At 43.4% G+C, this 26,987-nt stretch overlaps 1 protein-coding gene and 1 long non-coding RNA gene across 16 annotated transcripts in view; one reads left to right on the top strand and one right to left on the bottom strand.

Annotated features, from left to right (window-relative positions):
* Nucleotides 1-2,306, bottom strand: part of TMTC4 (transmembrane O-mannosyltransferase targeting cadherins 4) — a 63,588-nt gene extending 61,282 nt beyond the window's left edge. For 4 of the 7 annotated variants that reach the window (XM_077855059.1, XM_077855061.1, XM_077855058.1 and 1 more), the window contains exon 1: nucleotides 2,144-2,305. In XM_077855059.1, coding sequence (XP_077711185.1) covers nucleotides 2,144-2,236 — 93 coding nt within the window. In that variant the 5' untranslated portion in view covers nucleotides 2,237-2,305. Of the gene's footprint in view, nucleotides 1-1,947; nucleotides 2,059-2,143 lie in introns of those variants that run through there. The other 3 variants (XM_077855062.1, XM_077855057.1, XM_077855060.1) reach the window with 3 other exon arrangements.
* Nucleotides 1,245-25,576, top strand: LOC144287765 (uncharacterized). Of its 9 annotated transcripts, none has more exons than XR_013355528.1 (6): nucleotides 2,465-4,724; nucleotides 7,218-7,269; nucleotides 13,103-13,183; nucleotides 19,273-19,391; nucleotides 21,788-22,450; nucleotides 24,941-25,576. It is a non-coding gene; the product is annotated as an uncharacterized LOC144287765 (long non-coding RNA). The 9 variants fall into 9 exon arrangements; XR_013355526.1 differs by adding an exon at nucleotides 16,509-16,620 and having other exon boundaries at nucleotides 21,788-25,576; XR_013355527.1 differs by lacking the exon at nucleotides 7,218-7,269 and adding an exon at nucleotides 16,509-16,620 and having other exon boundaries at nucleotides 21,788-25,576.
* Nucleotides 25,577-26,987: the final 1,411 nt, after the last annotated feature.

Here is a 26,987-nt window from a genome sequence, read left to right as displayed (position 1 = left end):
TGGGAAGGCACACATTCTGATTTTCTCTTGATAGGTCCCCAGCTGCACTGTCTCGTTTCTCTCCTCCAGGTGTCCTGCCTGGAAGCCCTGGGGGGTGGCTGGACAGTAAATTCACCATATGGGGTGAAAAGGAGGGGGCCTCATGTAGGCCACAAGCTCAGTCCCAAGTGGTGCTACAGCCAGCTTGCCTACCAGTAAGGTTGCTCTGCTCTGACCCCTGACTCCTGTGCTCATTTCCCACTGTTCCGAATTTAACTGGCCCCAGGTGTAATTGAATTTGGAACAAAGCAAAAGGCTCTAGTCTCGATTTCTCAAAACTCCTAATATGAAGCCTCTATTGCCAGGAGGTTGAAACAAATGAATCAATCGTCAATGGTCAGAAAGATCTCATACAAGGACTCGACCTCCCAAAACAAATGTCACAGAGCTGTGAACCCTGGGGACCCAGTGACAGCTGACACAGCTGCCTTGGACAGCAGGAAATAGGAATGATGAGACTAAACCCCAAGGATTCACCCTGGACTTATAAGCAGCAGCCAACTACTACAGAATATTCTTCCACATGCATGGAAGGGCCCGCTGGCCTCCGGGCGACCTTTCTACCTCATCAGTAACAATCCATCCGTGCCAAGCTGCCCTCTACCAGGCTGAGATGAGACAGTGCTTCTGGAAATCAGATTAAGGAACACCATCATTTCTGACCCAGCATCTGAAGACTTGAGCTGGCCGCTGCTCTCTTGGGGCCCTCAAGGTATGGGAGCTGGTCATCTCCACCGCCCTCCCCCACGCAGAACTGGGAAAACAAATGCTACTCAATGCATCTTCCTCCTGTGATAGCCTTTCTTCTTTTTAAATTCAGGAACAGGCGGGAGCCACGCCTGCCTAGAGCAAGAATGACTGCGTGTGGTTCGACATCCACAGTTACACTGTCCCAGAAAGTTTCCAGCTTGCTAGCTTGTAGCCATTTTCCCAGCTAAGTCAGCGCGCATCTCTTTACCCCACGTCCATCTGGGGTGTGCCAGGCACGGCCAGGCCCGGCGGGAGAGGGGACCGAGAGGGACCCAGCCAGTCGTTAGGGTAATTGTTCCTCCAGGAATTCTGCGCGTCCATCTGCTCTTCTAGAGATAACAGTGTGGGATGATGACTCACAACGCGCTGGCTTGATCTTTTTTCTAACTCCTCCCTTCTTTTGTGTGGGGTTGAAAAAAAAAAAAAAGAAAGAAAGAAAGAAAGAAACACACACACAGAGCCCACAGTCAAAACACCAACAAGCCCAAAGCCCCGCGGAGCTCGCAGGAGGTGAGGCGGCGGCTGCGCCACCTGCTCGGCTTCCCCAAACTCCAAACGCGCGCAGGGAAGTGGCAGCTCGGTGGCCCCGGGCACCCCGGCCGGTGGCACGCGGCTCTCCCGCCGCTCCGCTCGGCCGCCGGCACGGGGTTGCTGGCACTCGCGGCACTGCGGGGAGCCGCCTTTACCCCAGGGCGGGCGGCCAGGAGGCCCGGCTGTGCCCAGCCATCCCGGCGCCGCGGCCAGCTGGCGGCCAGGCGCGGGGCCCCGCGGCCAGGTGGCCGCTTCGGGGACGCGCTGCAGGCGCCTGGTGCGCCCGGGGCGACGGGGCGACGGGGCGCCGCGCCGTTGGAGCAGGCGGGGGTGGCAGCGGAGACCACGGCCCGGGGCGAGGGCAGGCGGGGCGCGCACCCTCCACGCCGCGCCCACTGCCCCGCGGGCAGCTCACACCCGGGCGCGCCGCGTCCCCCGTGACCCCGGCCCCGGCCGCGGCCCCGGTCCTGGAGCCAACTCCCAGCAGCACGGCCGCCGGGCCCGGGCCGGCCCGCGGGGCTCGGAGCGCGGCGACAGCGGGCACCCCGCGTCCACTCCGCGCCCAACTCCGCTCGCCTCGCGGCACGCTCGGCCGCTCGGCCCTGCAGGGGCCGCCCCGCGCGTTACCTGCAAGGAGCCCGAGCGGCGGCCGCATCTCCCTCCCGGGCGCGGAAACTCCGGCCGCTCTCGGCGCCCGCCCGCAGCCGGGCAGGGGAGGGGCCGCCCGCGCCGCGCCCCCGCCCCGCCCCCCGCCGCGCCCCCCCCCCCCCGCGCCGCGCGCCGCCCGCACCGCCCGCGGCTCCCCACGCGCGCGGGCGCTCGCTCTCACACTCCCGCCTCGGCCCGCCCTCTCCCCGCGCCCATTGGCTGCGCCGGCCGTCACTTTCACGCCGCAGCCCGCTCCTCTGCAGCTCATTGGCGGCCGCGCCGGGGATGTCGGACCGCCGGGCGCTAGGCGGCGGCGAGAGAGGCGCAGGGCCAGGCGGAGGCGGCGGCGGCGGCGGCGGCGGCGGGAGCGCAGGAAGCGGAGCTCCCGGCGCGGAGGCCCGGCGAGGCCCGGCGGGAAGAGGCGGCCCCTGCTGGCCTCGGGGGCGGGCTCAGGCCGCGGAGCCCCGCCCCCCCGTGCGCGCGGACCTGCCCGCGCTCGGCCTGCGCCCCTGCGCCGTGGGTGGCGCTCCGCCGGGGACCGCCGCGGCCCTGCAGGGAAACGAGCTGGGAGAGGACCGTCGGGACCCTTCCTGCCGGGGAGGAGTTGGTGTAAATCGGTGTGTCTCCGCGTTCGGCCTTCCCGACTTCCTCCTGTCTGGCAGGAGTTGTTTCAGGTCTGTGGGTCCCCGCTCGGTGCCTCTCGGAGCAGAACTGAAGGCTGCGTTCCGCCATCCAAGGCCCTGCCGGCCGCCTGCTGCTTTCCATGGATCCTCTTCCTCGGCTCGGGTCTTCGTCCTCCTGCTGATGCACGAGCCCCATCCCCGCCGTGGCTCCTCACCCGGCTGCAGCCGACATTCCGGCGTCCAGTCACCAGTAGTCACTTTGTCCTAAACTTTTACTCCCGACCGGGTTGCCAGGCCACCCGCCAGGAACTCCCATCTCAGCAGATTGCTTTGCTGCCTCAACAGAAAGAGGGGAGCCTTTTCCACTTTCCACCGCCAAACGTACAAACCTTAAAACGCGGATTCCACCCTTCATTCCCCCGCTTCCAACACCCCCCTCCCCCCCAGTATGACACAGTCCCATCCAGCCTGAGATCAATCCCTCCCTCCTGACTGGATCCCTGTCATCAGCGTTTAATCAGTCCCAAGCCTTCCTCTGCCCCTCACCCTACCCTTCCAGCTGCCACCCTGTTCCCTCTCCTCCTCTCCATAACTGAAGTTAAAAGAGCTGCCGGTCCCCATGCCCCCCGCCCTTTCTAGTCTTTCAGCTCCGAGAGCCACTTCTTGGTTTCCACATTCCACTGAAACTGCCTTTTTCCTATAGTCACCCACAATCACTAAATCCAAGGGACACTCTCTTGTCTCATTTTACTTGATCTCTCAGCAGTATTCTTCCTCAAACACACTTCTTTTGGTGATAGTGGTGTGCTGCTCCCTTGTTTTCCCCAGTCTCCTTACTTTGCTCATCTGCTGCTTGATGACCTCCAAAGGACATGTTGTTAAGGTCTCAGCCTTTTCATGCTACAGTTTTTCCCTGTATGATTTAATCCACTGCCAACATTTCAATCAATATATCCCAGATTGATACAGCTCCAGTCCTTACTTATCTGAGCTTCAAACCCATTTATCTAGCTTCCACCTGGCTGTGTCACTGGCACCGAGGATGGAAGACATCCCAAATGGAATGCATGCTCTCACTGCTTTCTCCTCCTCAGGTCTCCCTGTAATAAGTGATGTAATTGTAATACTACCACCTGCCCAGTATTTCCCAAACCCTTGGCATCTAACAAATCACCAAGGTTTTACTTGCTAAATGTCTATCAAATCTGTCCACTTCTTTCCATTTCCACTGCCAAAAGGAAATAGCATGCTGCTGTGCTTGGGTCTTCCTAACCTACCTTCAGTGATGTCACATCGGCAGATTGCAGTCGGCCATGGTGACGGTATCTACACCATAGAAATTGGCAAACGCTATGAATCAGAGCTTAGTTTGTTGTTTTGCTGATTGTCTCTAGACGTAAGAAAGTGATGGGAAAAAAATGTTAATAATGCAGATTAAACTTTAAAATGTGCTGTGTTTAGTATTGAAGCTAAAAGATTGTAGTTTAATGGGTTTATTTATACAGGGTACAAAAACAGCTTAGCAGATCACATATCAGATTTAGTGATAATAACTTAATTGAGAAAAAGAGCAGATTGAGATACAATCCTTTTGTGAAATCGCAGTTGAATTACAAGCATCGGTTGGATACAGATACAAGCCTTCAGCAAAAAATCAACAAACATGTTCTGTAGAATGCCCCAGTGATGCTGCATGACCTGGCCCCTTGCCTACTGCTCCCAAATTGTCTCATGTGCCTGTCGCCTGTTTCCTGAATTCAGCTCCATTGAGCTTTTATAGTCCTACAGTGTGCTATGTTCCTTTCCATCGTGGGCTGGTCACACACTCTGCAGCACTCTCTCCTGCTCTCCTTGACATTCAGCTAACTAATTCATCCTTCAGGTCACTGCTCAAATGTCAATTTCTCAGAAAAGCCTTCCCTGAATTATCTCCCCAAACACCCTTAAGTCCCTCTGTATGTGCTCTCGTTGTTCTCTCTCTCTCTCTCTCTTTATTTTAAGATTTTATTTATTTATTCATGAGAGACACACAGAGAGAGGCAGAGCCATAGACAGAGGGAGAAGCAGGCTCCCTGCCGGAAGCCTGATGTGGAACTTGATCTCAGGACCCCAGGACCATGACCTGAGCCAAAGGTAAATGCTTGACCACTTAGCCACCCAGGTGCCCCTGTGCTCTCATCGTTCTTATCACAAGTATAACTATCCATGTGATTCTTGTACAAAATCTAGCTCCATCATTAGACTGTGAATTCCATGGAGGTAAGGGACATGGCTGTCTTAAATACTGTACCGCTGCAGGTGCTGTGCCTCCCACAGAGCAGGCACTCGACAATGTCTCTCCAAAAGAAGTACATTTCTGAAAGTCATACTGCATTGTTATTGGCAATGCTAGAGTTAGAATTGGAATCTCCTGACTTAATCCAATGGAATTCTATTCCATAAATTGCTGAGCCAGCCGTGATTAAAGTGTTATCATATTATGTGCCAAGGATGGGGGCAGGCTCTGTGAATATTAAAGTGAACAAAGTGCTGATTCCGCCTTTCACAGTCCTGTGGTTTATTAAGAAATATAAAATGCAGGGGCAGGATGAGCACTGGGTGTTATTCTGTATGTTGGCAAATTGAACACCAATAAAAAATAAATTTATAATAAATAAATAAATAAATAAATAAATAAATAAATAAATAAAATAAAAAATGCAGGGGCACCTGGGTGGCACAGTCAGTTAAGTGGCCAATGGGCCAAATCTTGATTTCAGGTCAGGTCCTGATCTCAGGGTCCTGGGATTAAATCTGAGTCAGACTCCATGCTCACTGGGGAGTCTGCTTGAGGATTCCCTCTCTCCCTCTCCCTGTCTCTCTAGCCCTCTCCCACTCACACACACTCTTTCTCTAAATAAATCTTTAAAAAAAAAAAAAAGGTATGAGATGCAGAGAATACCTCTATACACTGACCCTCACCCTTTGACCACAGCCTCTTGGGTCACTGTCACACATAGAAAGCAGGTTGGTTGAGTGCTTAGTGTGTGCCAGGCGTGCTTCTAAACCGTGTTTGCATATGCTATTTTTAAAGATCCTCACAGAAACTCTAACAAGTGAATATCATTATCCTTAGCCTATGGATGAGGAAAAAGAAGCATAGAGGTCCAGAGGCAAATAGCCAGTCTATTTTTCTTTCTTTCTTTCTTTCTTTCTTTCTTTCTTTCTTTCTTTCTTTCTTTCTTTCTTTCTTTCTTTCTTTTCTTCTTTCTTTCTTCCTTTCTTTCTTTCTTTTTCTTTCTTTCTTTCTTTTTCCTTCTTTTAGCCAGTGCATTTCTTTCTTCTTTTTCTTCTTCTTTTTTTTTTATTAGTTTCAGAGGTAGAATTTAGTGCTTTGTCAGTTGCAAATAGTACCCAGTGCTCATTACTATCAAGGGCCCTCCTTGATGCCCATCCCCCAGCTACCCCATCCTCTACCCCCTTCCTCTTCAGCAGCCCCCAGTTTGTATCCTAGAGTTCAGCATCTCTTATGCTCACCTCCCTCTCAATTTTCATCTTATTTTATTTTTCCTTCCCTTCCCCTATGTTCATCTGTTTTGTTTCTTAAGTTCCGCATATGAGTGAAATCATGTGGTATTTGTTTTACTCGAACTGACTCATTTCGCTTAGCATTATCCCTTCTAGTTCCATCCATGTTGTTGCAAATTTAGCCAGAGCATTTCTTAGTGGAGCCAAGACTGAGTGTACGACTGCGGGATGTAGCTGGAGATTTAAAGAACTATTGACACTCAACCACTAATACCTAATGAGGTTGATATTCAGGGCAGGAAAGAACTAGAACTGAGAAGATGGTTAAGTATTGTCTTCCTTTCCCCTCCACCCCCATACATTTTCCCTTTTTCTTTTTTTAGTAGCAGGTGTCAAAAGTTGTTAGAGGGAGGTGGACCATTTGAGCCTTTTGGAGGGCAACTACGTAATTTTTTTTTAAAGATTTATTTATTTATTTGTTTGTTTGTTTATTTATTTATTTATTTATTTATTCAGAGAGAGCGAGAGACACAGGCAGAGGGAGAAGCAGGCTCCATGCAGGGAGCCCGACGTGGGACTCAATCCCGGGTCTCCAGGATTACACCCTGGGGCTGCAGGCGGCGCTGAACCGCTGTGCCACCGGGGCTGCCCAACTACATAATTTTTTGAGGACAGGTGTTATGGGGCACCTTGCCCAGCTGCCACACTTTTGCCTCTCATTGGTATACCCTGAATGCTGGTGCTGCTGTTCAGTGCACCTGTGTTCCTTGATAGCACTTCTAACTGGGGTGGGTGGCAAGCAAGAAGGGAACCTTAGAGTCCCCTTACGTTTATGCTCTTGCCAGAGTCAAGGTGGACAGAGGTTGTTTGCTCCAGGGTTGGCTTAGTCATCAAGGACCCAAGTTCTTTCCATCTCCTTGTTCTGCCATCCATGTTGGGGTGGCATTTCAGTTCCCTTCGTGGTATAAAATGGCCCTCCCAGTTCCTGGTGTCTTATTTGAAAAAGGCAAAATCTAAAAGCAGGAAGGAACCTTCTCCAATGACGTCTGACTGTTAGGAGGGTAGAAATCTTTCCTAGAAACTGTCTACCTGAGATCCTGGCCATATGTTCACCCACAGATCATCTACCAGCAATGGAAGAGAACCACAATAGACTGATCAGGACTTAACGGTAACGCAGTCTTGTTTCCCTAAATCACAGAGGGGTGGGAGAAGTTGGTGGGCTGGCAACTTGGGGAGTTTCTGTTGGGAGGAATGGATGTTGGATAGGTAACCATTAGCATGTTTTACCAGGTGGCATTTGGAAGGGGATAGAGCATCAAGGGAGAATTTTACTATTAACACATGAAAGAGTTGAATTTGTATGTTGAGAAGTAAAAACCAGGGAGAGGAGAGGTTGAAGAGAAAGGAGGGGGGTAAAATGATATGGACTATGGTCTCTGAGGAACTAAGAAGAAAATCTAATCCAGGGTACAGGTTGGAATAGATACCTTTCTCCTCTTAAGCTAAGGAATATTTAATGATGCTAAATAAGATAAACCTCCCATTCAGTGTTATCTAATTTGGGGGAAACAATTTGTTTATCTGCCGTCAACAAATTGGTTATCTACCCTTAAATTAACACCTTGGGGCACCTGGGTGGTTCAGTGGTTGAGCATCTGCCTTTGGCTCAGGTTTTGATCCTGGGGTCCTGGGATTGAGTCCTGCATCACAGGCTCCCTGCATGGAGCTTGCTTCTCCCTCTGCCTATGTCTCTGCCTCTCTCTTTGCATGAATAAATATATAAAAAAATATATAAATAAATATTGAATGAATAAATATATAAAATCTTAAAAAATGAATAAATATATAAAATATTTAAAATGAATAAATATATAAAAATATAAAATACTGAATAAATATATAAAATATATTGAATAAGTGTGAATAAATATATAAAATCTCATGAATAAATATAAAAAATAAATAAATATGAATAAAATCTCATGAATAAATATATAAAATCTTAAAAAAAATTAACCACCTCCTTTCTTTCATTTCTTCTAAATTTTTCTCTTTTCAAGAAGCCCATGATCATCTCTGTTTTTAGAATTCCCAAATTTCACAAGAGTTGGTAAGAACTTTTGTAGGTCAATCAATATTTGAGAAGTGTAGATATTTTTTTGGTATAAACACTAAAAATGCTCTGGAGAGAAATGCTAAGTGGTTTTATTTGCTTCATTTTAAAGCATCATATTTTACATAGTATTTCCATACATTTTCATTTTTAATGTGCATTTTCAACACTAGGTGTGTAATAATACATTAAGCAAACAAGTTTGTCTAGCCAATATAGTTATATTTGAATCTAAACTTTAAGCCCTATAAGTGGCTGGTGAAAGAGTATTATGCCAGAAGAGGGAACGAAAGTGTGCTTTCTCTCTGTGCCATACTGTCCTAAGCACATTAGGTGTATTCATTCATTAGGGCCAGACAACACCTTATTAGGTAGATCTAATATTGTCCCCTATTTTATAGATGTAGACACTGAGGCACAGAGAAGTAACAGCTGTATGGGGTAGAGCTAGGATTTAGGGCCAGGCAGTCTGGCCAGGCAAGGATCATGATTTAACCAGTTCTGTCTTCCACTCCTACATGGCCTGGGGTGCACATCAACCAAGAATTGTACAAACTCCTTGTCAAAACTTGCATCATTATCTCTTCAGCATTTCTTCTATTCTTTTCTTTAAAGATTTTAAAAGTTTATTTATCTGAGAGAGAAAGAGAGAGAGAGCACATGAGCGGGGAGAGGGACAAAGGGAGAGAGAAGCAGACCCCCTGCTGATCAGGGAGCCCAATGCAGGGCTCGGATCCCAGAACCCCAAGATCATGACCTAGGTTGAAGACAGAGGCTTAACGGGCTGAGCCATCTAGGTGCCCCCCTCCTTTCTTCTTCTCAATATTCCTTTGCCTGACCTTTAATATTCCTCTGCTCAGCAGCTTATTTTCTTTTTCTTCTCCCTGTCTTCTTATCTCCAGCTGTCTTACTGTAAATCTCTATTTAAAATAAATATTACAAACATGGAATAATCAGCAATAGTAATGGTTAATCTTCACTGATAGCTTAGTATGCTTCAGGCATATGCATATGATACATGTGTTCATAGATGATTTTATATGAATCCGATAACCCTTGCAGTGTGCTAATTTTCCCCTTTTCACAGATGGGGAAATCAGTCTTAGAGATGCTAAGTAGCTTGTTCAAGGTCATGAAGAAAGCCAGGGGCAGGGCTGGGATTTGCTCTGGGCAACATGGCACCAGATCCCATTTTTTGAATCATTATACAGGATTGCCTCCTGTTTGATTACTGTTTCTTCAAAGTTTTGCTTTTCTCCTCCAAAATACTAGACTCTTTCCCATATGCTCCCATATCTTTGGATTGCCAAATTCTTGCTCTTAAGCTCAAGTTTTATGGTGTTTGTGCAGACCACCACCCTCCTGTCTACATTTTTAGTAATGGATTACATGTCCATGATTGTAATTCATTTTTTATGAATTACATTTATATTGTTGTAGCTCTCATGGAATTTGGAGGGCACTCTAGTACCTTCTGACCATTTGAGGATTTTCCCTTGGCTTTTTGGTTCATATGTTTTTCTACTTTTGTCTAGGATATCCATCACACCTTGACCTTCCAGAGACTTTCCACTTACTTTCAGAACCTAGTTCAAGGGGCACTTTCTTTGGAAGTCAGCCTTTCTCAACCCCCCAGGTAGAATTAATCATGTCCTCTCTTGGCTCTTCCTTGGATCCCATAAAGCTGTGAGACTCTTTCCAACCTATTAACTGTTCTTGTAGAGATTTGTTTAAAAATGTAGTGTTATCTCCACAATTCAGATGGTGTGATTCCCTTTCTATGGCTTCAGGGCCCAACATGATAGAAGCTCAAAAATTGTGTTTGTTGGGGGATCCCTGGGTGGCTCAACGGTTTAGCGCCTGCCTTTGGCCCAGGGCGTGATCCTGGAGTCCCGGGATCGAGTTCTGTATCGGGCTCCCAGCATGGAGCCTGCTTCTCCCTCTGCCTGTGTCTCTGCCGCCCCCTACCCGCCCCGCCCCCCGTCTATCATGAATAAATAAATAAAATCTTTTTAAAAAATGTGTTTGTTAAATTTAACTTCCAAATTCAACTAGGAATACTCTAGTGTGCATTGGACTCTAATCTATGGAATCTAATCTAATCTCAGTTTAGCCAGGGAAGAAAATACCAGTAGGGATATGATCTCAAATATCCCAAGGACTGTTACTCAGTTAAACACAATTAAAACTAATGGGTAAGAGTTGGAAAGAGACTGTATCTCAGTTTGAGAAATAACTTTCTAATAATAAATATCTAACAACAAACTGGCTACCTTAAAAATAATCTTGAGTTCCCCATTAAGCAACATCTCTAAGCATAGGCGGAACAAACCTATGGCATATGTACAGAGAAGGGAATTCTTTCCTACCTTTAGAAGGACACTGAATCAGATGACCTCAAAAGGACATCTTGATCTTAATGATTCTGGTGCTGTTAAGGTATAATTTTCAAAAAAGTTGAAAACATGCCTCCCATACATGTATAGAATAAAAAAGTGTTGAAGATTTCATCCAGCTTTCTAATGAGAGAACTAGAGAGGTGGTAAAACCAGTTCAATAAAAATTAGAGGAATAGATATGTTGCCAAATTGAATTTTAAATAAAAAATTTACAAAAAGTAAATAAGGCAAATGCACTGCAAGAAACAGTTTGGAGAATAAATGTAGCAAACACTTGCAATGTAGGTATAACCATAGAAATGGTGAAATGAGTATTTTTTAAAAAAAGAATTAGAGTAATAGGAGTTACTTAATTCTGATATAACTGCCGAGTGTGAAATAAAACTGGTTAATGTCTACAGGGCAATACAATTGACACCTTTAGGATTATCCTTTTTACTAGATGGAAATTATTTGCATCTCTCCTGGATAAGGCTTAAAGTTAATAGTAACCACACAGAGACAGAACTCTTATTAATATTAAGTAGAAAAAGCAGATAAAGTGACAATCCCCCCAAATTTAATAATACTTGGATGAGCCTGTTAAACAATGCCTCAGTGTGTTAAGCTTCCCAGAGCTGCTGTAACAAATCACCACAAATTGGGGAGCTCAAAACAACAGAAATGTAATTCTCTCACTATTCGAGAGATCAGACATCTGAGATCAAATTGTCCTGAGTGCTGGTTCCATCTGGAAGCTCTGAGGGAGAATCTGTCTTATGTTTCTCTCTTAGCTTCTCATGGTTGCTGGCAATCCTTGGGGTTCCTTAGCCTGGAGACACATTGCTCTAATCTCTGCCTCTGCCATCACATGGCATTTCTTCCCTGTGTGTCTGACCATTTTTCTATCTTTCTTTTCTTCCAAGGACACCAGTTATATTGGATTTAGGGCACACCCTACCCTGGTATGACATCATCTTAACTAATTACATCTGCAAAAAGCCCTCTTTCCAAATAAGGTCACACTTTGAGGTTCTGGGAAGGACATGAATTTGCCGTGTGTATATATGTGTGTGTGTGGTGTGTAATCAACCTAAGTGAGTAATGGGACATGCCACCTACTCTTTTTTTTTTTTTTTTTGACCTTATTTCCAAGTTTTAAAGACTTTTTCTGAATAGCAGCAGTCACTTGCCGGTCTTTCCACTGATGTCTAATACATTTCAACCATAGTCATCCAGCTGGGGCTAGCTCTATATGCATTGACATGATACAAAAGAAAGATACTAAGTATGTGTCTAAAAAAAGTAAGGTCTAGATCACATAGGGATGCTTGAATATAATCATACAAAAGGCTTTAATACTTCTAGTGCAGGTCTCAGGTCACTTGGTTACCATTTTGGGAGAAGTCATTGTCATGAGCTGTTTGGGTATGTAATGTGTCCCTGGAATTATTTTTTTTTTTTTTTTTTTTTTTTTTTTTTTTTTTTTTGTCCCTGGAATTATTAAGGCTGATTCAGGAGAGTAGGTCTTGACACAAATTAAGAACAGAGGAGAAAATTTTAAGTTATACAGGCAGCTTCCCTGCCCTCTTGTTTTGTTTAAATGAAACCTTCTTAATACGATATCCAGTTAGCCAGGATTTAGGATTTTATAACAGAGGAGCGATCTGCACTTAGCCAGGTTAGCCTTTGTAACAAGTGTCTTTAGAGTTAATTTTTGGGGTTGCTGGAGAAAAGAGTCACCTCAAGGGCCCCTCAGTCATACAAATGTAATTTGACTAGGGATTCATTACTCTGGTCTTTTTGCTGGACTTTGTACCAAAACCCCCTGGCTGGTGGAGACAGTTACTGAATTCGCAGGTGGGTAGATTTGGGAGGAAGGGGAGTGAGGCTCATCTATCCTTTCACTCCTGAGATTCCATGTTCTTAAGGCTTTTTCTGATGAATCAAGATGGCTTTGACCCAGAGAAGTCAGTTGCTGGAAAAGGTCACCTAGGACTCAAATCTATCCATTCACTTACCTACCCACCTAGATACCTAGCTATCTACCTATCTAATCTATCTATTTGGGTGGGGATGTATCTGGACTGGTGAACTAGGCTCAGCACAAGCCTTAAATATTCGTGGTCTTCCTAAATCTGTTCTAGCAGAGTATCATGCTGGAAAAAATAGCCAACCATGTGGTTGAAGTAAAGGTAATATAACTGTAAGATCCAGGTGCAGGATACAACTGTGTCTGAAACCAAGAAGCCATAACTGCCAACTGGGCATCTGTCAGGCATAGTGGCGGCCCCAGAGAGATGGTGCTGAGCTTGATCTGCAAAACTCAGATTTTCCTCTGCCTGGGACTAGGGGATAGGCAACTGAACTTTGAATTCTTGGCACTGAGATGGCAGGTATAAGGAAGCTTTCCGGGAGAAGATAATGAAATTTCTGATAAATAGGGCAGGTAAATGTTCAAGAAAGAAATTAGAAAATTAAAAGCAATAATTACCTTGGTTTTCTCCCAGGTTGATAAGATGGCTCAACTAGTTACAAGAAATTCAATAATATTTTGCCCGATTTTCTTCTTGCTGCAAGTTACCCCCCAAGTAAGTGAATCTTTCCTTTTTCTCTTTCATATGAAAACTCTGGGTTTCTAACTAGAAATGTGTTGTTTTATTTCTGGAAGAACATTCCAGAGAAGTGGGTAGAATGATGTCATTCAAAACAGATGATGACATTCTGTTTGTTTGCTTATGGCATTTGCAAAAAAGTATGCTTTGTATTCTTTATGGTATTTGCTTTATAAAATGCTGTCATGTCTCCCAAGTAGTTGTTATACAAAAGGCCTAGGTATAATCTTGAACTGTTGCAAATGCTGTTATTGTTTTCTGTAGCTCTTTTCAAAGTTAGCTTTATATTTTAAAATAAGTATACAGTGAGTATACTGTGGGACGCTCAGTAAGCTGTGTGTCAGCTGAGTAGGTTAAGTGTCTGCCTTTAGCTGAAGTCGTGATTCTAGAGTCTAGGGACTGAGCCCCACATCAGGCTCCCTGCTCAGTGGGGAGTCTGCTTCTCCCTCTACCACTCTCCCCTGCTCCTCCCCCTGCCCCACGCGTGCTGTCTCTTGCTCACTCTCAAATAGATAAAAATATTTTTAAAATAAAATGAAAATCTTATTAAAATGTTACTTATTATAAAATATTTAGGTATCCATCTTCATAAATGTGGATCTAGAAATCACTTATAATGATTGGGGGTTATCACATTGTCTGTACCATAATTAGTTCTCTATTGAAGGTCATTTAGGTTGCTTCTGATTGTCCATCATTATAAACAATGCTAAACATCTTCGTGCCTACATTTTTGACATTGTTGGTAATTATCATCTTAAGGTGGGGGCACCTGGGTGGCTCAGTCAATTGGGCATCTGCCTCTTGGTTTTGGTGCAGGTCATGATCTCATGGGACATGAGACTGAGCCCTGTATTTGACTCTGTGCTCAGTGGCAAGTCTACTTGAAGAGTCTCTCTGTCTGCCCTTTCCCACACTCTCTCTCTTCCTCTCTCTCTCTCTCAAATAAATAAATCTTTTTTTTTTAAAGATAAAGCAGAAAATCTTCAAAAAATTATCATCTTAAGGTAAACTCCTAGAAATGAGATTGCTAGTAATAATATGCAAACATTTTTGTAAAAACATTTCTGAAGAGGTTATACCCCATTCATGTTTATTTTATTATATATTTTTTTCCTATTCATGTTTAGTGCAACAGTTCATGAAAGCCAATTTCTCAGTACCTTGCCCAAACAGGTTTTGTCAATATATTTAATCTTTGCCCACCTGAGAGACAAAGTTTTCCTTTGTTTCAAAAATATTACAAATAAAATATTAAAACATTTAAAATTCATGTATTTTCTATACCACCTTGGTGTCTAATTCTACTCTATAAGATTCTCTATTTTGGAACACCTGGGTGGCTCAGTGGTTGAGCTTCTGCCTTTGGCTCAGGGAATAATTCCAGGGTTCTGGGGTCTGAGTCCTGCATTGGGCTCCCTGCAAGGAGCCTGCTTCTCCCTCTGCCTGTGTCTCTACCTCTCTTTGTGTCTCTCATAAATAAATAAATAAAATCTAAAAAAAGATTCCCTATTTTAAATATTTCTACTTTTATCATTCATAATGATTATTTCTGTAACTTAATACTGTTGTATTTCTATGTATTTATCAATGTAAGAGAACATATTGATTTCCTTTAAATTATCAAGGACGTGTTCTCATGGTCCTTTCTACTTTTCTGCATCCATATCTTTGCTGTATCTATTTTATCCTGCATTAATCTAGAGGTAAAAGTCAATATTTGTTTGGATTTTCAAAAAAAAAAAAAAAAAACCCCAAACCAAAATCCATGTATACAAAGCTTTTATAAACAATATACATTCCCCAGAGAGATTGGAGATAAGTTTAAATTGAAGCAAAACAAACAATTTTAATGAGCATAGAAGACATTCCCATTTTTAAAAGCTCCATTAGCTGTCTGTAGTTAATTAAAGATGGCAACCAGTTGTTGGTCATTTTTACCACTAGAAGATGGACTTCATTTCCCATGCCTTTGAATCTGGGCCACCCTGGTGACCACTTAACCAATAGAATGCAGTAGAAATGAACCATTGTCAGTTTGAGGACTGGTAGTCTCTGCTTCCTCTCTCTTAGAATGCTTATCCTCAAAACTTGGCCACCATGATGTGAGATGCTCTGCACAACATGCGCCCACCTGAGCTCCCAGCCAACTGCCGGCACCCACATCATGCCAGCCTTGTGAGTGAGCCATCTTCTGGTGGCTCCAGGTGTTCCTTAGTTTGTGGCAGCTTCCCTCCAGCCTCTGTCTCTGACCTCAGATGGCTGTCTTCCCCCTGTGTCTGTACCTGAATGTTCTTTTTCTCATGAGAACACCAGTCATGTTGGATTAAAGCCCAGTCTGTTCTAATATGGCCTCTTCTTAACTTGATTAATTCTGCAAAGACCCTATCTCCCCAAAGGTCATATTCACAGGTATGGGAATATAACTCCAACCTGTTTTTTGGCAAAGAACACAATTCTATTAACTCTTCTCCCTTTTCTCCACACATCTGTACTCTCCATTCTCATCCACCTCCACCCCAGACCAGCCTCCTCTTCATTTCCAGTGTAAACCAAACCCTATGTCTCTCCTGGTGGTGATGTTGCCTCCATTGGAGGTGGTTCAGAGGCCCAGAGGTGAATAAAGAAGAGAAATGACAATGTCTTAGCAATTGCTTTCTCTCTCCCCCTCTCTCAATATCCTGCCATCTTGAACATACCACCCATTGGTAAACAACCTGGAAGGAAAGAGCCGAGAAAAAAGAAGGGAGATAAGGACGAAGAAATTCTCTAGATAATTATAGCAGGCAATTAATCTAATTAAGTGAGTATTATTCAACCACTTTCATAATACCTGCCAGAATGGTGTCAGATTTTGATAAAGTACAGCAGTAGATTTCTAAATAAGTAGGAAAGGATTACAGCTCTTAACTTCAGCAATAAAACTTTTAATAAATCCATCAACTCCAATTACCCATTTTATATTTCCTCCAGTGGGTCCTGCCTTTACTGACAAGTGGGGTTTACAATCGGACAGCATGTCATTGATGTCTGATACTTGAGTGATTTCTTTCTTTTTTTTTTTTTTTTTTTACTTGAGTGATTTCAATCAAATCAACAAAGCATTGGCTCATGTAAATGCTGATGAATACACTTTATCAAGCTGATCCAGCTTCTGGTATCAAGAAGTCAGCCTCTGGTGCCCACTCCCTTCACTCAATCACATGAGAGTGAGGGCTTGTGGTCAGATCTTAACAGACACAAGTATATTATCTCAATTGTTGATAGTCTGTGTTCCAGTGTCTCTTTCCCAAATAAACAGACAGTTGTAGCCTTCACTCCCCAAACTCTGGCATCCCAGAAATGAAGAAAGCCATATTGTGATGACACATTTCAAACCAACTCCTACAGGCTGTGAGCCAGCTCTGAAACAGGTAAGAAGGGCTGGATTATTAATTTGCTAGGGCTGTCATAACAAAATACCAGACTGTGTAGCTTGGCCAAGCTATGTATTTTCTTACAATTCTGGGGGGTGGAAGTCTGAGATTGATGTGTTAGTTAATTTGGTTTCTTCTGAGACCTCTCTCTTTGGCTTGCAGATGGCCATCTTCTTGCTGGGTCCCTCCTGTGATCTTTTTTCTCTGTGTACCCCTGGTGTCTCTTTTGTGTTCAATGTTCTTTGTCTTATAAGGACACCAATATGATTGGATTAGAGCCCACCCTAAAAGCCTCATTTTAACTTAATCACCTCTTTAGAGATCCTATTTAAAGAACCAAAATTTGGACAAATTGAACACCAATAAAAAATAAATTTATTAAAAAAAAGGAACCAAAATTTGTCACATTATGACATTATGAGTTAGGGCTTCAACATGTGAATTTGGGAGGGACACAATTCAGTCCATAATAGCTGAGCTTGCCAAGTCCTGCTGGTTTTGGAAGCAGTATATGACTCTTAACATGGCTTTATTTCCTTCTCCTGTCTTTACCCTCATCATCCGGTGCACTGTAAATATGAATGTCTTAAAGGTGGTACCTAGGAAGACCCACCCAGGTCATTCTAAGGAACACTGAACTGTGGGTTCTCTGTATCACTGTCAGTTGGTGATAGCTGACTTTACAAAGTCAATGATTATTCTCTAATTTTTTATTTTTATTTTTATTTTTTTTCTCTAATTTTTTAATATTTTGACATGCTATTCAATTAAAAGTCACAGAGAGAGGGCAAGCTGCTGTGGGTGAATTGTGCATAGCTCGTATCCTTTTATTGATGTTGTGACTGATAGAGATGGACCATTACCGAAGCATTTAACAAAGAGTTGTAGTGATTATCAACTATTGTAGTCCAATGCAGGAAGTGCCACAAGTGTGTATTGGATGTGAGAATTTTATGCATCATGCAATTCTTCACAGTAAAACCAAAGAGCATAATTTTTCTAGTCATCCATTCTAACACCAGTGAGATTTTATATATGTATCTATATATACAACATTATATATGTATGTACATATGTATGACTAGGTATATCCTGGTTATGTATATATATGTGCATACAGATATGTCAATACACACACATATGTGTGTGTGTGTGCACATTTCATGTATAGTAGAGTATCAGGCACCCTATCTACAGACTTTGGAGGATTTCCTTGGAGTTTCTGATCTTGCGCTCATCTCTAGCTCCATATTTCCAGTATTAATTATCTCCATCTTGAAGTTCTTTGCCTAAGCTCAGCACAGAGAATAGCTCACTTGGCAACTTTCATAAAGGTTGGCTTTCTTCCGTGTTGCTTGGCTGCCTCTCTCACCCTGTCTCCCTTAAACTACTTCCCATGCTTCTGCCCTGTCCTAACATCCACTCCAAAATTTTCTTCCAACTCCCCTGGGTAAGACTAAAAACTTTATGTTACTGAATTATATATAGCAATTTAGCTCTCTATCCTGATCCTAGACTGGGTTCTGGGCCTTCTTTTGAACTGAGAAGAATCATTCCACCCATATTTACTGGACACTTACCAGGAGGCACTATTGTGGGTGTGTGACGGACTCCTAAGGGGTTCTGCTGGTGAGGAGAGCATCCAAGCATCCACCTTTGGAAAGAAGAATGAATTGAAACTTAGATTTTTTTTTTGAGATATCCTTATATTTAGATGAGTGAAATCCTTAGAACTCTCTCCTCTATTTATCGGGAGCATTTTTTTTAAATTCTTGTTGCACTCTTAAAAAATTATTGTGAGCTTCAGAACTTTTCATAAGCTCCAATGGAAATTTACAATAACACCCCGTCTCCCGTTCCAGCCCCTGGCAACCACTATTCTACTTGTTGTCTCTACAAAATTGGCCAATTCTACCCCCCCTCAGAAAAGCGGAATCATACATATAGTATTTTCCCTTTTGTGTCTGGCTAGTTTTACGTTACCATGATATTTTAAAGTTTCATCCATGTGGAAACATGTACCAGAATTTCGTTCCTGTTTCAGGTTAAATAATAATCCATTGCATGGATATCTCACATTTTGTTTATTCATTCATCTGTTTAAAGACATTTGGTGTGTGAGTGTGCATGTGTATGCCAGTGAGGGAAGATGTGTTGACAGTTTTGAGCTGGGCTGTGGAACTGGTCAGGCTCTGGGGAAGTAGAGATGAAAAGCTCTTTCCTAGCTACAGGAGTAAGCTCTTTCCTAGTATGAGGTAGAAGTAAGATATTAGGTAGATGTGATAGGCACTGTTACTACTCCACCCAAACCCTCTAGGTTCCTTTACCTTTTTTCATCTTTCACCCCCCTACACCGACTGTGATATGTTTTGCTTTCAACAGCTCTGCACCTTTGACTCTTGGAGGACTGCCTTTGGACTACTTGGGCCAGTTTCGTCTCCTTGCACAGAGATCCAGAAAAGCCTAGAGTTTACATCTCACCTTCCCTACCCAGCCCCTAGCCAAGGACTTGCTGGTGCAGGAGTAAGAAGGCCAATAACTTTGTTTCTGAGGCTGACTTCAAAGTTGCAGCTTCCCCATGCTGGATCAGGCCTATGTTCCCAACCAGAAATGACACACCTTCTTCGCTTTTTTCCCTCCTGTGTCTAGCTGCCTCCATAAGTCATGCACACTAATCATCATGTCAAGGACCCTGGGGAAGCCCTGCTGAAATCGTAAGAACGTGTGTTGAGAACAGAAATAGCTCACTTTAACTGTGGTGGAGAAAGGTAAGTCGGGGCCAGGTTACGGAGGGCTTTGACAGCCCAGCAAGGCATTAGTACTTTATTCTGGAGGGAGCAGGCCCTCATTAGCAGTTTCTCAATGTGAATTAGCCTCTGTGTGAAGGGGATTGATAAATAAGTTAGAATGTAGGGAATCTGGATGTGGTAAGTCAGCTAGAAGGCTCTTTCAATAACCCCATTACCATGAGCTTAAAATGTTTGTAGGACGCGGCAGCAGGAGGTGAAGGATGGCACACACGTGAGGAGGACTTATAGGCACAGGACGGACTAACACCAAGGCTGAGAGAAAAGGCACCTAAGCTGATGCCTTGTCCTGAGTCTCGGCATGTGGAGACACGGGGACACCATATGCACAGAAAGAAGGAGGATTTAGGAAGAAATGGTGAACCTGGTCTCCACCTGTGTTCTGCCTCACTGAAACCACCCATTTTAACCCAGAATTAATATTTCTTCCCCTTACATGCTTCACAATTTATCTCTCAGGGCTAGACAGTCCCTTCCTAGTCATCATCTTGCATAATTCTTAGATTGCTGTGGCTTAATTGGTATTTGATCATTCTTAGCCTCGGCATTTCAACATCAACAGAGAGTTTACAGCAGGGAGAAAGAGGTCTCCTCATTGCAATGACAGGGAGTTTCACAGAGTGGCGTGTTGTCTCCTCCAACGGGTTCTTGAATGGCATGCATTGCATTTGGATAACACCTAATGCCAACTGAGCAGCCAGCTGGGAGTACTGAGCTATGAAACTGTTCCATTTAACTGTAGGCCTGAGTTTACTGCACATTTAAAAAATTAACTGTGTCCTTCTTCATGATCCTACAATATACTCATTATTCTGCTGAAGCAGAGTGGGGGTGACCTTACAGGCCAAACGTTCTGAATGATAAAAACATAATACAACCAGAGTATCACTGAAATAATTTTTCTTACAGACACAACACTTAGCTTTATTGTCAGTGTTATCTAAGATTGTATTTGGCTTAAGATAATGAGCCCTTGTACTAAGAACTGAGAAATACTCAGGGGCGCTTCACTTTTAATTTAATCACAAGTTAAATGTACCACCCCAGAGCAGAGTTGTTGTCATTGTTATTAGTATATCTGGGGTTTATTGCTTTCCAAATTTACACGCCCCTCATGTTAGACGATGGTGCTGTGCCTTATCAGCAGCTCTCTGTGGGGATCCTGGGGAAAATTTTTGTATTTAGTAAATGAAGACCAAAACACTGAAGCATGATGCCTAAATTAATTTAATCATTCATGAGTTCCTTTAGACTCACCAATGTTTTTGAACTCCTACTATGTGCTAGGCATAGTGCTAAATACGACACTGGCTCTTGCTGTGCAAAGACTTGCAGGCTAGTCAGGATTACTGCCATTGGAAATGGATAATTTCAGTACAATGTGGTGTGATACACAGAGGTCTTACCACACAGCAGAGAGGAAGGGACACTGCTGGAGGTTACAGAAAGCCCATTCCAGTTCTCCATTGCCAGCAGCATGTTTCAAACAGATTGAACACTCCTTACATCTGGCACTTTAAAAAGCGAGGTGACTCCTCCAAAAGTTAAATATGGAATTTTGATCCAGCATTTCCACTCCTAGGTAGATAGGAGAGAGAAAAGAGAAATGAAAACATGTCTACACAGAAATGTGTTGCAACATTATTCACAATAGCTGCAGGGTAGAAACAACTCAGATGTCCATTATTTGAGGAATTGGATTGGCAAAATGTGATCCATGTAAGAGAATATTATTCAACTGTAAAAGATAATGAATTTCTGACACATGCTACAATATGGATGACTCTTGAAAACATGCAAAGTGAAAGAACCCAGTCATTGATAGGACATTCCAGACATTTACATGAAATATCCAGAAGAGATTAGTCCAGAGACAGAAAACAGATTTGTGGTTGCCTTGGACAATGAGGATAGGCATGGAGTTTCTTTTAGGGTAATGAAAATTTAAATGTCTTGGAACTAGATAAAGGTGATATTGTACAACCTTGAGTATACCGTAAATGTTACTGAATTGTACACTTTAAAATGGTGAATTTTATTTATGTGAATTTTACCTCAATTAGAGACAGAGAGAGAAGAGAGTCAGAGAGGGGAGACCTAGTTATTTGTGTTCAGACCAAAGCTAAAGGGGCACCAATTAGGCAGGTTGAATTCTCTCACCTGGGAAAGCCACTAATAGGGGAGAAAAGGATCTCTTCATAGTTATCTTTAGTTCACGGCACGTTTTACATCAAAATATACTCAGTCTTTGAAATATAAACAAAGGTATTCTGATTCTTACTGTTCCTTTTGCAAGGGGAGAAATGTGTAACAGGCTGACCTCTTGCTCTCCATTCTTTACCCTTCCTTCAATCTAGAAGAATCTCCTGGTCGAAGGGATTTCAGAGGAAACTTTCCGGAGGAGAAAATTCCTGTCTGCACTGAGCACTGAAGGATGAATTGAAGCCATTCAGAGGATAACTTTGGGAAGGAGGAGTGGAAAGAAGGAAATGCAGTCAGAGGAAACAGCATGAACAAAATAGCATAGCATAAAAAACATGATGTAGTTGGAGGAACTACAAGCAATTCCTGTAGAGGAAAGTGAGGTAGGGACTGGAAGTTGGGGCTGTAGAGGTAGAAAGAGAAGGCCTTTTGTGTGATGCTAAATACTCTGGAGGCAGTGGTATTCTGGAAACGGCTTGCCTGTGCACAAGCTCATTGTGCAAATCCCCCCAACTTGGAGTTCATTGGCCAAAGCGAGTGCTCCTTGAATGTGAAATCTGTGTCTTTGCACAAGAACTCATGTTTGGTTTAATGCTTTCTTGTCGCTTGACAGTCTAAATAATTTTTTAACAATCAACCTTACATATTCATTTTGTGGCAGGCCCATAAATTATGTAGCTGGTCCTGCGTGGCAGAGTTTACACTGAAGAAATCGGCAGATGCTACATATCAGGGCTTTGTCCTGTAAGAGAACTGGTTACCAAACAAAGCTCACCACACCATTGTCTGGAGGCAAACCAAAAAGTATAGTTTCCAAGGTATGACTAGGTGGGAAGCAGGATGTTAAGGGGCTTAATGTCTAATGAGCTCCTGGTTTAGGAGATGATATGCACGTAATGTAAGTTGTGTATGTCTTTATTGCATCCAAGCAGTAGGTAGTGCCTGCCCATTCTGCCTTAGTTACTTTGCTAAGTACTAGGAATGAAAACCAAATAGAACTCAGTCTTGGGGAAAGAAGGTCAGGGAAGACTAGCCACTTATGTGAATCATGAAGTAGAATGAGATTCTGGTGCAAAAGCAAGTGAGCAAGAGAATTTGGGTCCTTTTAGAGACTGGCACTTAGTCCCATGTGGCTGAAGTTGTCTGCTTCTAGAGAGACAGAGTGGAGATTGAAGAAGTGTCAGATGGCTCTTAGATCACTAAAATCATGGTCACAATTTTGACTTATATGGCAAGTGGTAGGGAACCCATCATAGGATATAAGCAGAGTAGTGATGTGCCTAGATGTTCAGTGTGGAAAAATCCTCTTTGCCAGTGTAGGGCATTGACTGGAGTCAGGACACTAGGCAAGATGCATTTATAGCTGTCCAGGATGGGGGTAAGGGGTGTCTGCTGTACCAAGGTGGTGGCAATGGGAAGAAAGAGAAAAGAGGTGTTTGAAATATTTAGGTAATAATGGCAGTGTGATGCCTCAGTGTGGGTAATGAGGGAGGGGTGAGAAGCTAGAATTACACCCAGGTTTCTGGCATGAATATCTATGTGGAAAAAGAAAAAGAAAACAATTTTAAAAAATCATGAAAGCATCTCTTCGATCCCCTAAACCACCGATCTTATTTTTCTTAGAGAGGGTTATGTTAGTCCCATACAGGCAATCAAAATATAGCTGTAAAAATGTATAGTTCAATGAAAACATGCTCCAGAAAGAAATCATACAAGGAAACAGCGGTTCAATACAAATGCATCTTGTTTTTAAGCCAACTTGGGAAAGGTAGATAGAGTTCAGTTTCATAACAATAAAACACTGATTCATGAGCCCAGTGAGATGGTATTTTGCCTCTCATTGGTGACCTGTCATCTTAATTTCAACCGAATCCAGGCAAGGGGAGATATACAAAGATGATGAGAGGACAGATATATAATTGAGGTCAAATCAGCCACAAGTGGAGTCTGGAGAATTGTTAGCAGAGGGAGCTTGCTTCAAATGTCTTGCTTCAAATGCTGGACGGTATAGTATTGTGCATTTAGAATTTTGTGCTAAAGGGAAAAATAAAGCCAATGATCATAATAGGGAAAATGAAATATAGTCAACTTACTTCCCAAAACATATGTGAGATGGATTCAGTTTTATTCTCAAAATAATTATCTTAGACTCTGGGTCTTGGAAACACAAACACAAGGAGTTGATCTCTGTTCTCAAGGAGCTTATAATCATGAACATAAATAGGCAACTATAATAGATGAGAGACTGAATATAAAATGGACAATGGCCAGACCTATAATAAAAGAAAATTAAACTATAAAAATAAAATTCTGACCTCAAATCTGCAGCAACCAGCTCAGGAAAAACAATCCACTATCTACAGTAAGCAGCTCGGAAGACCAGACTACTATCTATAGGTTAGACTCGTAGGAAGTCAGACCACTATTTCTGGCAACCAGCCCAGGAAGCCATACAATAACCTCTATAATGATTGGCCCCAAGTGGCCAGGATTTGATTAATATCTTACAGTCCCCCCCCCCAAAAAATCTTACAGTTCCCTAATTCTCTTTTTGTCTCTGCTTCCACCTTGGCACCAACCACAGTAAGCCAAATATGTGCCCCAAACCAATTGCTCAGGATTCCCTGCTCCCTGTTGACCTAGCTCCAGCTTCTCCAGGCCAATCAGGGCACCCCTGGAGCCTTCTCTTCTTCTATTATAAAGCACTTCCACTCTGCTGTCTCCTTGCAGTCTCTGAAATACAAGTGGTGGTCCACTCCCTTGTCATGGCAAGCTCTAAATAAGTAGCCTTTTCCCACTCTTAGTTGGGTGGTCTTCATTTATGGACACATAGAGAAGGCAGAAGGAAGTAAGTGCTAAAGATACCTCAAAAACTGCACACTGTGTGGGAATAAAGGAAAGACCCATTCATTCTATCAGGGAAGGTTGGGAGTGCAAACTTGCAGCAACTAGCTGAAAAACACCTATGGTACTCTCCTAAATAATTTCTTTTTAAAATTTTTGTACACTAGTGGTAAAATAACTTGTAGACTTTTGACAGAAGGAGAGATGCTGTTTTACCTTCAAGGGGAAAGAACAGTTTGGGCAGATATAGCTTAGATCTCCCCTCTTAGCTTACGAATTGAAGAAAAACTTGAACCACCGAAACTGGAAGGGGCTCATCCAGACTTTAGGCATTCTCTGTCAAACATGAGCATAAACTGTTTTGAGTATAAAGGCTGCATATTTCATTATTATTGGCTAAGCAGCATTTTGAGATATTTGTATTTCAGTCCAGTTTTCTCCCTTCCTCTCACTTATTTAAACAGATAGTAGACCATGATGTTCCTTGTTCAGAGAAGGTTTGCAGCTGACTGATTTGTTTCCAAGCCCAGCCCATTGAAGAGATAAGACTGTGGGTCCCTGATCAGGAAGCCCCAGTAAGACTCTTCTGCTTGGAGATCTGCTTGGAGGAATGAGAGGTGTGATGGAGCTTTCCCCGCTCCATCTGGGCCACTCTCCATCACAGATTAGAAAGAATTTAGATCAAAGGAGAGGGAAGTCTCAGGGTCTTGGAGGAAAGTGTCTTGGTTATGGCTTCCCAGAAGTCCTTGGACCCAGCTAGGCTCCCACGTGTGGATGGCAACAGCAGAGCCTCGGTAAGCCTCCCCGGCCATGCAAGGAGAAATGACAACCTGATAACCCTTGTCCAGGGGACTCATCACAGAACTGTGACAAACCTCCATGTGAGCACCCCAGGGAACCATCGGGAAACCCTGAAAGTGATCAAGGTTCCATTTTCTACCAGACTGGCATTATTGGAATTGAATCAGAAATCAGACTGATTGATGTAAATAAAGAGATGGGGGCTTTTTGCACCTGAGTTTCTGGATTGTGAATTGTGGATACTTATATGAAATTAACACCAAGAAAAGGACCACAGAATAAATACTTAAATTATCTCACATTGTGTGTCTTCGAGGTCACAGGGTGGACTGTGTGTATGGAAACATTCAAGACTTGGGGGGATGGAAGACCAAGTCGGAGAGATAGATCAGTTATCTAGCCACCCCTGGTTAGTGTCAAGGAGCATGTTTGTTTACATTTGTGTGCAGATTCCCTTCCCTTCTTATTACAGATTTTGTGGCTGTTCTTTGTGTCAGGATTTTGTTTGTGAATCAGGTAAGAAGTTAGACTCCCTTAGGGAAATGCACTGAGTAGGAGTTGAAAGCAGGGTAGAAATGATAAGGAAGTTGGGAAATACTGAATCTCTATTATATAAATTCTTGGTGTGTTTATATTATCTGGGTTTAGAGAGAAGAGAGCTCGAACATATTTTTTTAGGGGAGAAATGTTTCAAAACAAGCAACATTTAGAACATATCGCCTACATCGTTAGATTACAAAATGTGGTTTCATTAGAAATATTCACTAGATTTCCAACAAAAAAATGAACTGGTCCTAATTTATGCTTTATACAGGCAATCCATGACTTTATTGGATTATTGTTCCTGTTTTTCTGCTGCTAGCCCTAGTGAGGAAAGTCTCTTTGGTGGCCATAGTGGGGAGAAAATGGAGGCTGATTCTGGGAGTACTGGTAGTGGTACTGGATCCTGGGGACATGGCATGTTGGAGGCCAGTTCACCACGATAAAAGATTTTTGGAGGTGTCAGGCAGTTCCTGGAGTGCTGTACAATTGTAGTACAACACCAACCTGTGGTCAAGCTCCTGGGGAGGTCGGGGGGGGGGGTGGTGGGGCGAGAGGAGGACCAGTTTCTCAGATGGGTGCTCAGGTCATGCCGAGGAGACCTGAGTCCCTGGCAGGACAGTGGGTGGGATTAAGGAATCAAGGTGGTAGGTAGATTGCAGGGCTTGGTGCAGCACTCAAAGGCTTTCCTGGGTGTAGAGGGCTTGCTCTAAGCACAATAGATTCTAGATCTGCTTGACATCAAAGGAAACTTGGGGGTGGGTGGGAGATAGAATGGCCCCCAAAGATGTCCACACCCTAATTCTTAGAGCCTGTGGATACGTGACATTACATGGCAAAAAGGATTTTGCAGATGTGATAAAAATTTGTAATTGATAGCGGATTGACATGAAGATAGGGAGACTATTCTGGATCAAGATGGGAAGGAGAGAGGGGAACACACACTGTCATGAGTCCTTAAAGCAGAACACTCTCTGAATGGAGTCCAAGAGAAAGGACAGAAGAAGTCAGAGAGACTCCAGATGTAAGTAGAATTCCATGTGCCATTACTGAGTTGAAGATGGAGGGGGAATCAAGATGAGGAACTCAGGCGGTCTTAACTAGTTCAGACAGGTTTCTAGAAACAGACCTCAGTCCTATAGCTGGCTGCAAGGCTGTGAATGCTGCCAA

Source organism: Canis aureus, chromosome 17 (assembly GCF_053574225.1).
Source record: "Canis aureus isolate CA01 chromosome 17, VMU_Caureus_v.1.0, whole genome shotgun sequence".
NCBI classification, from domain to species: domain Eukaryota; kingdom Metazoa; phylum Chordata; class Mammalia; order Carnivora; family Canidae; genus Canis; species Canis aureus.
Note: the sequence above shows the minus strand (reverse complement) of the source record. Positions and strands in the feature narration are given on the sequence as shown.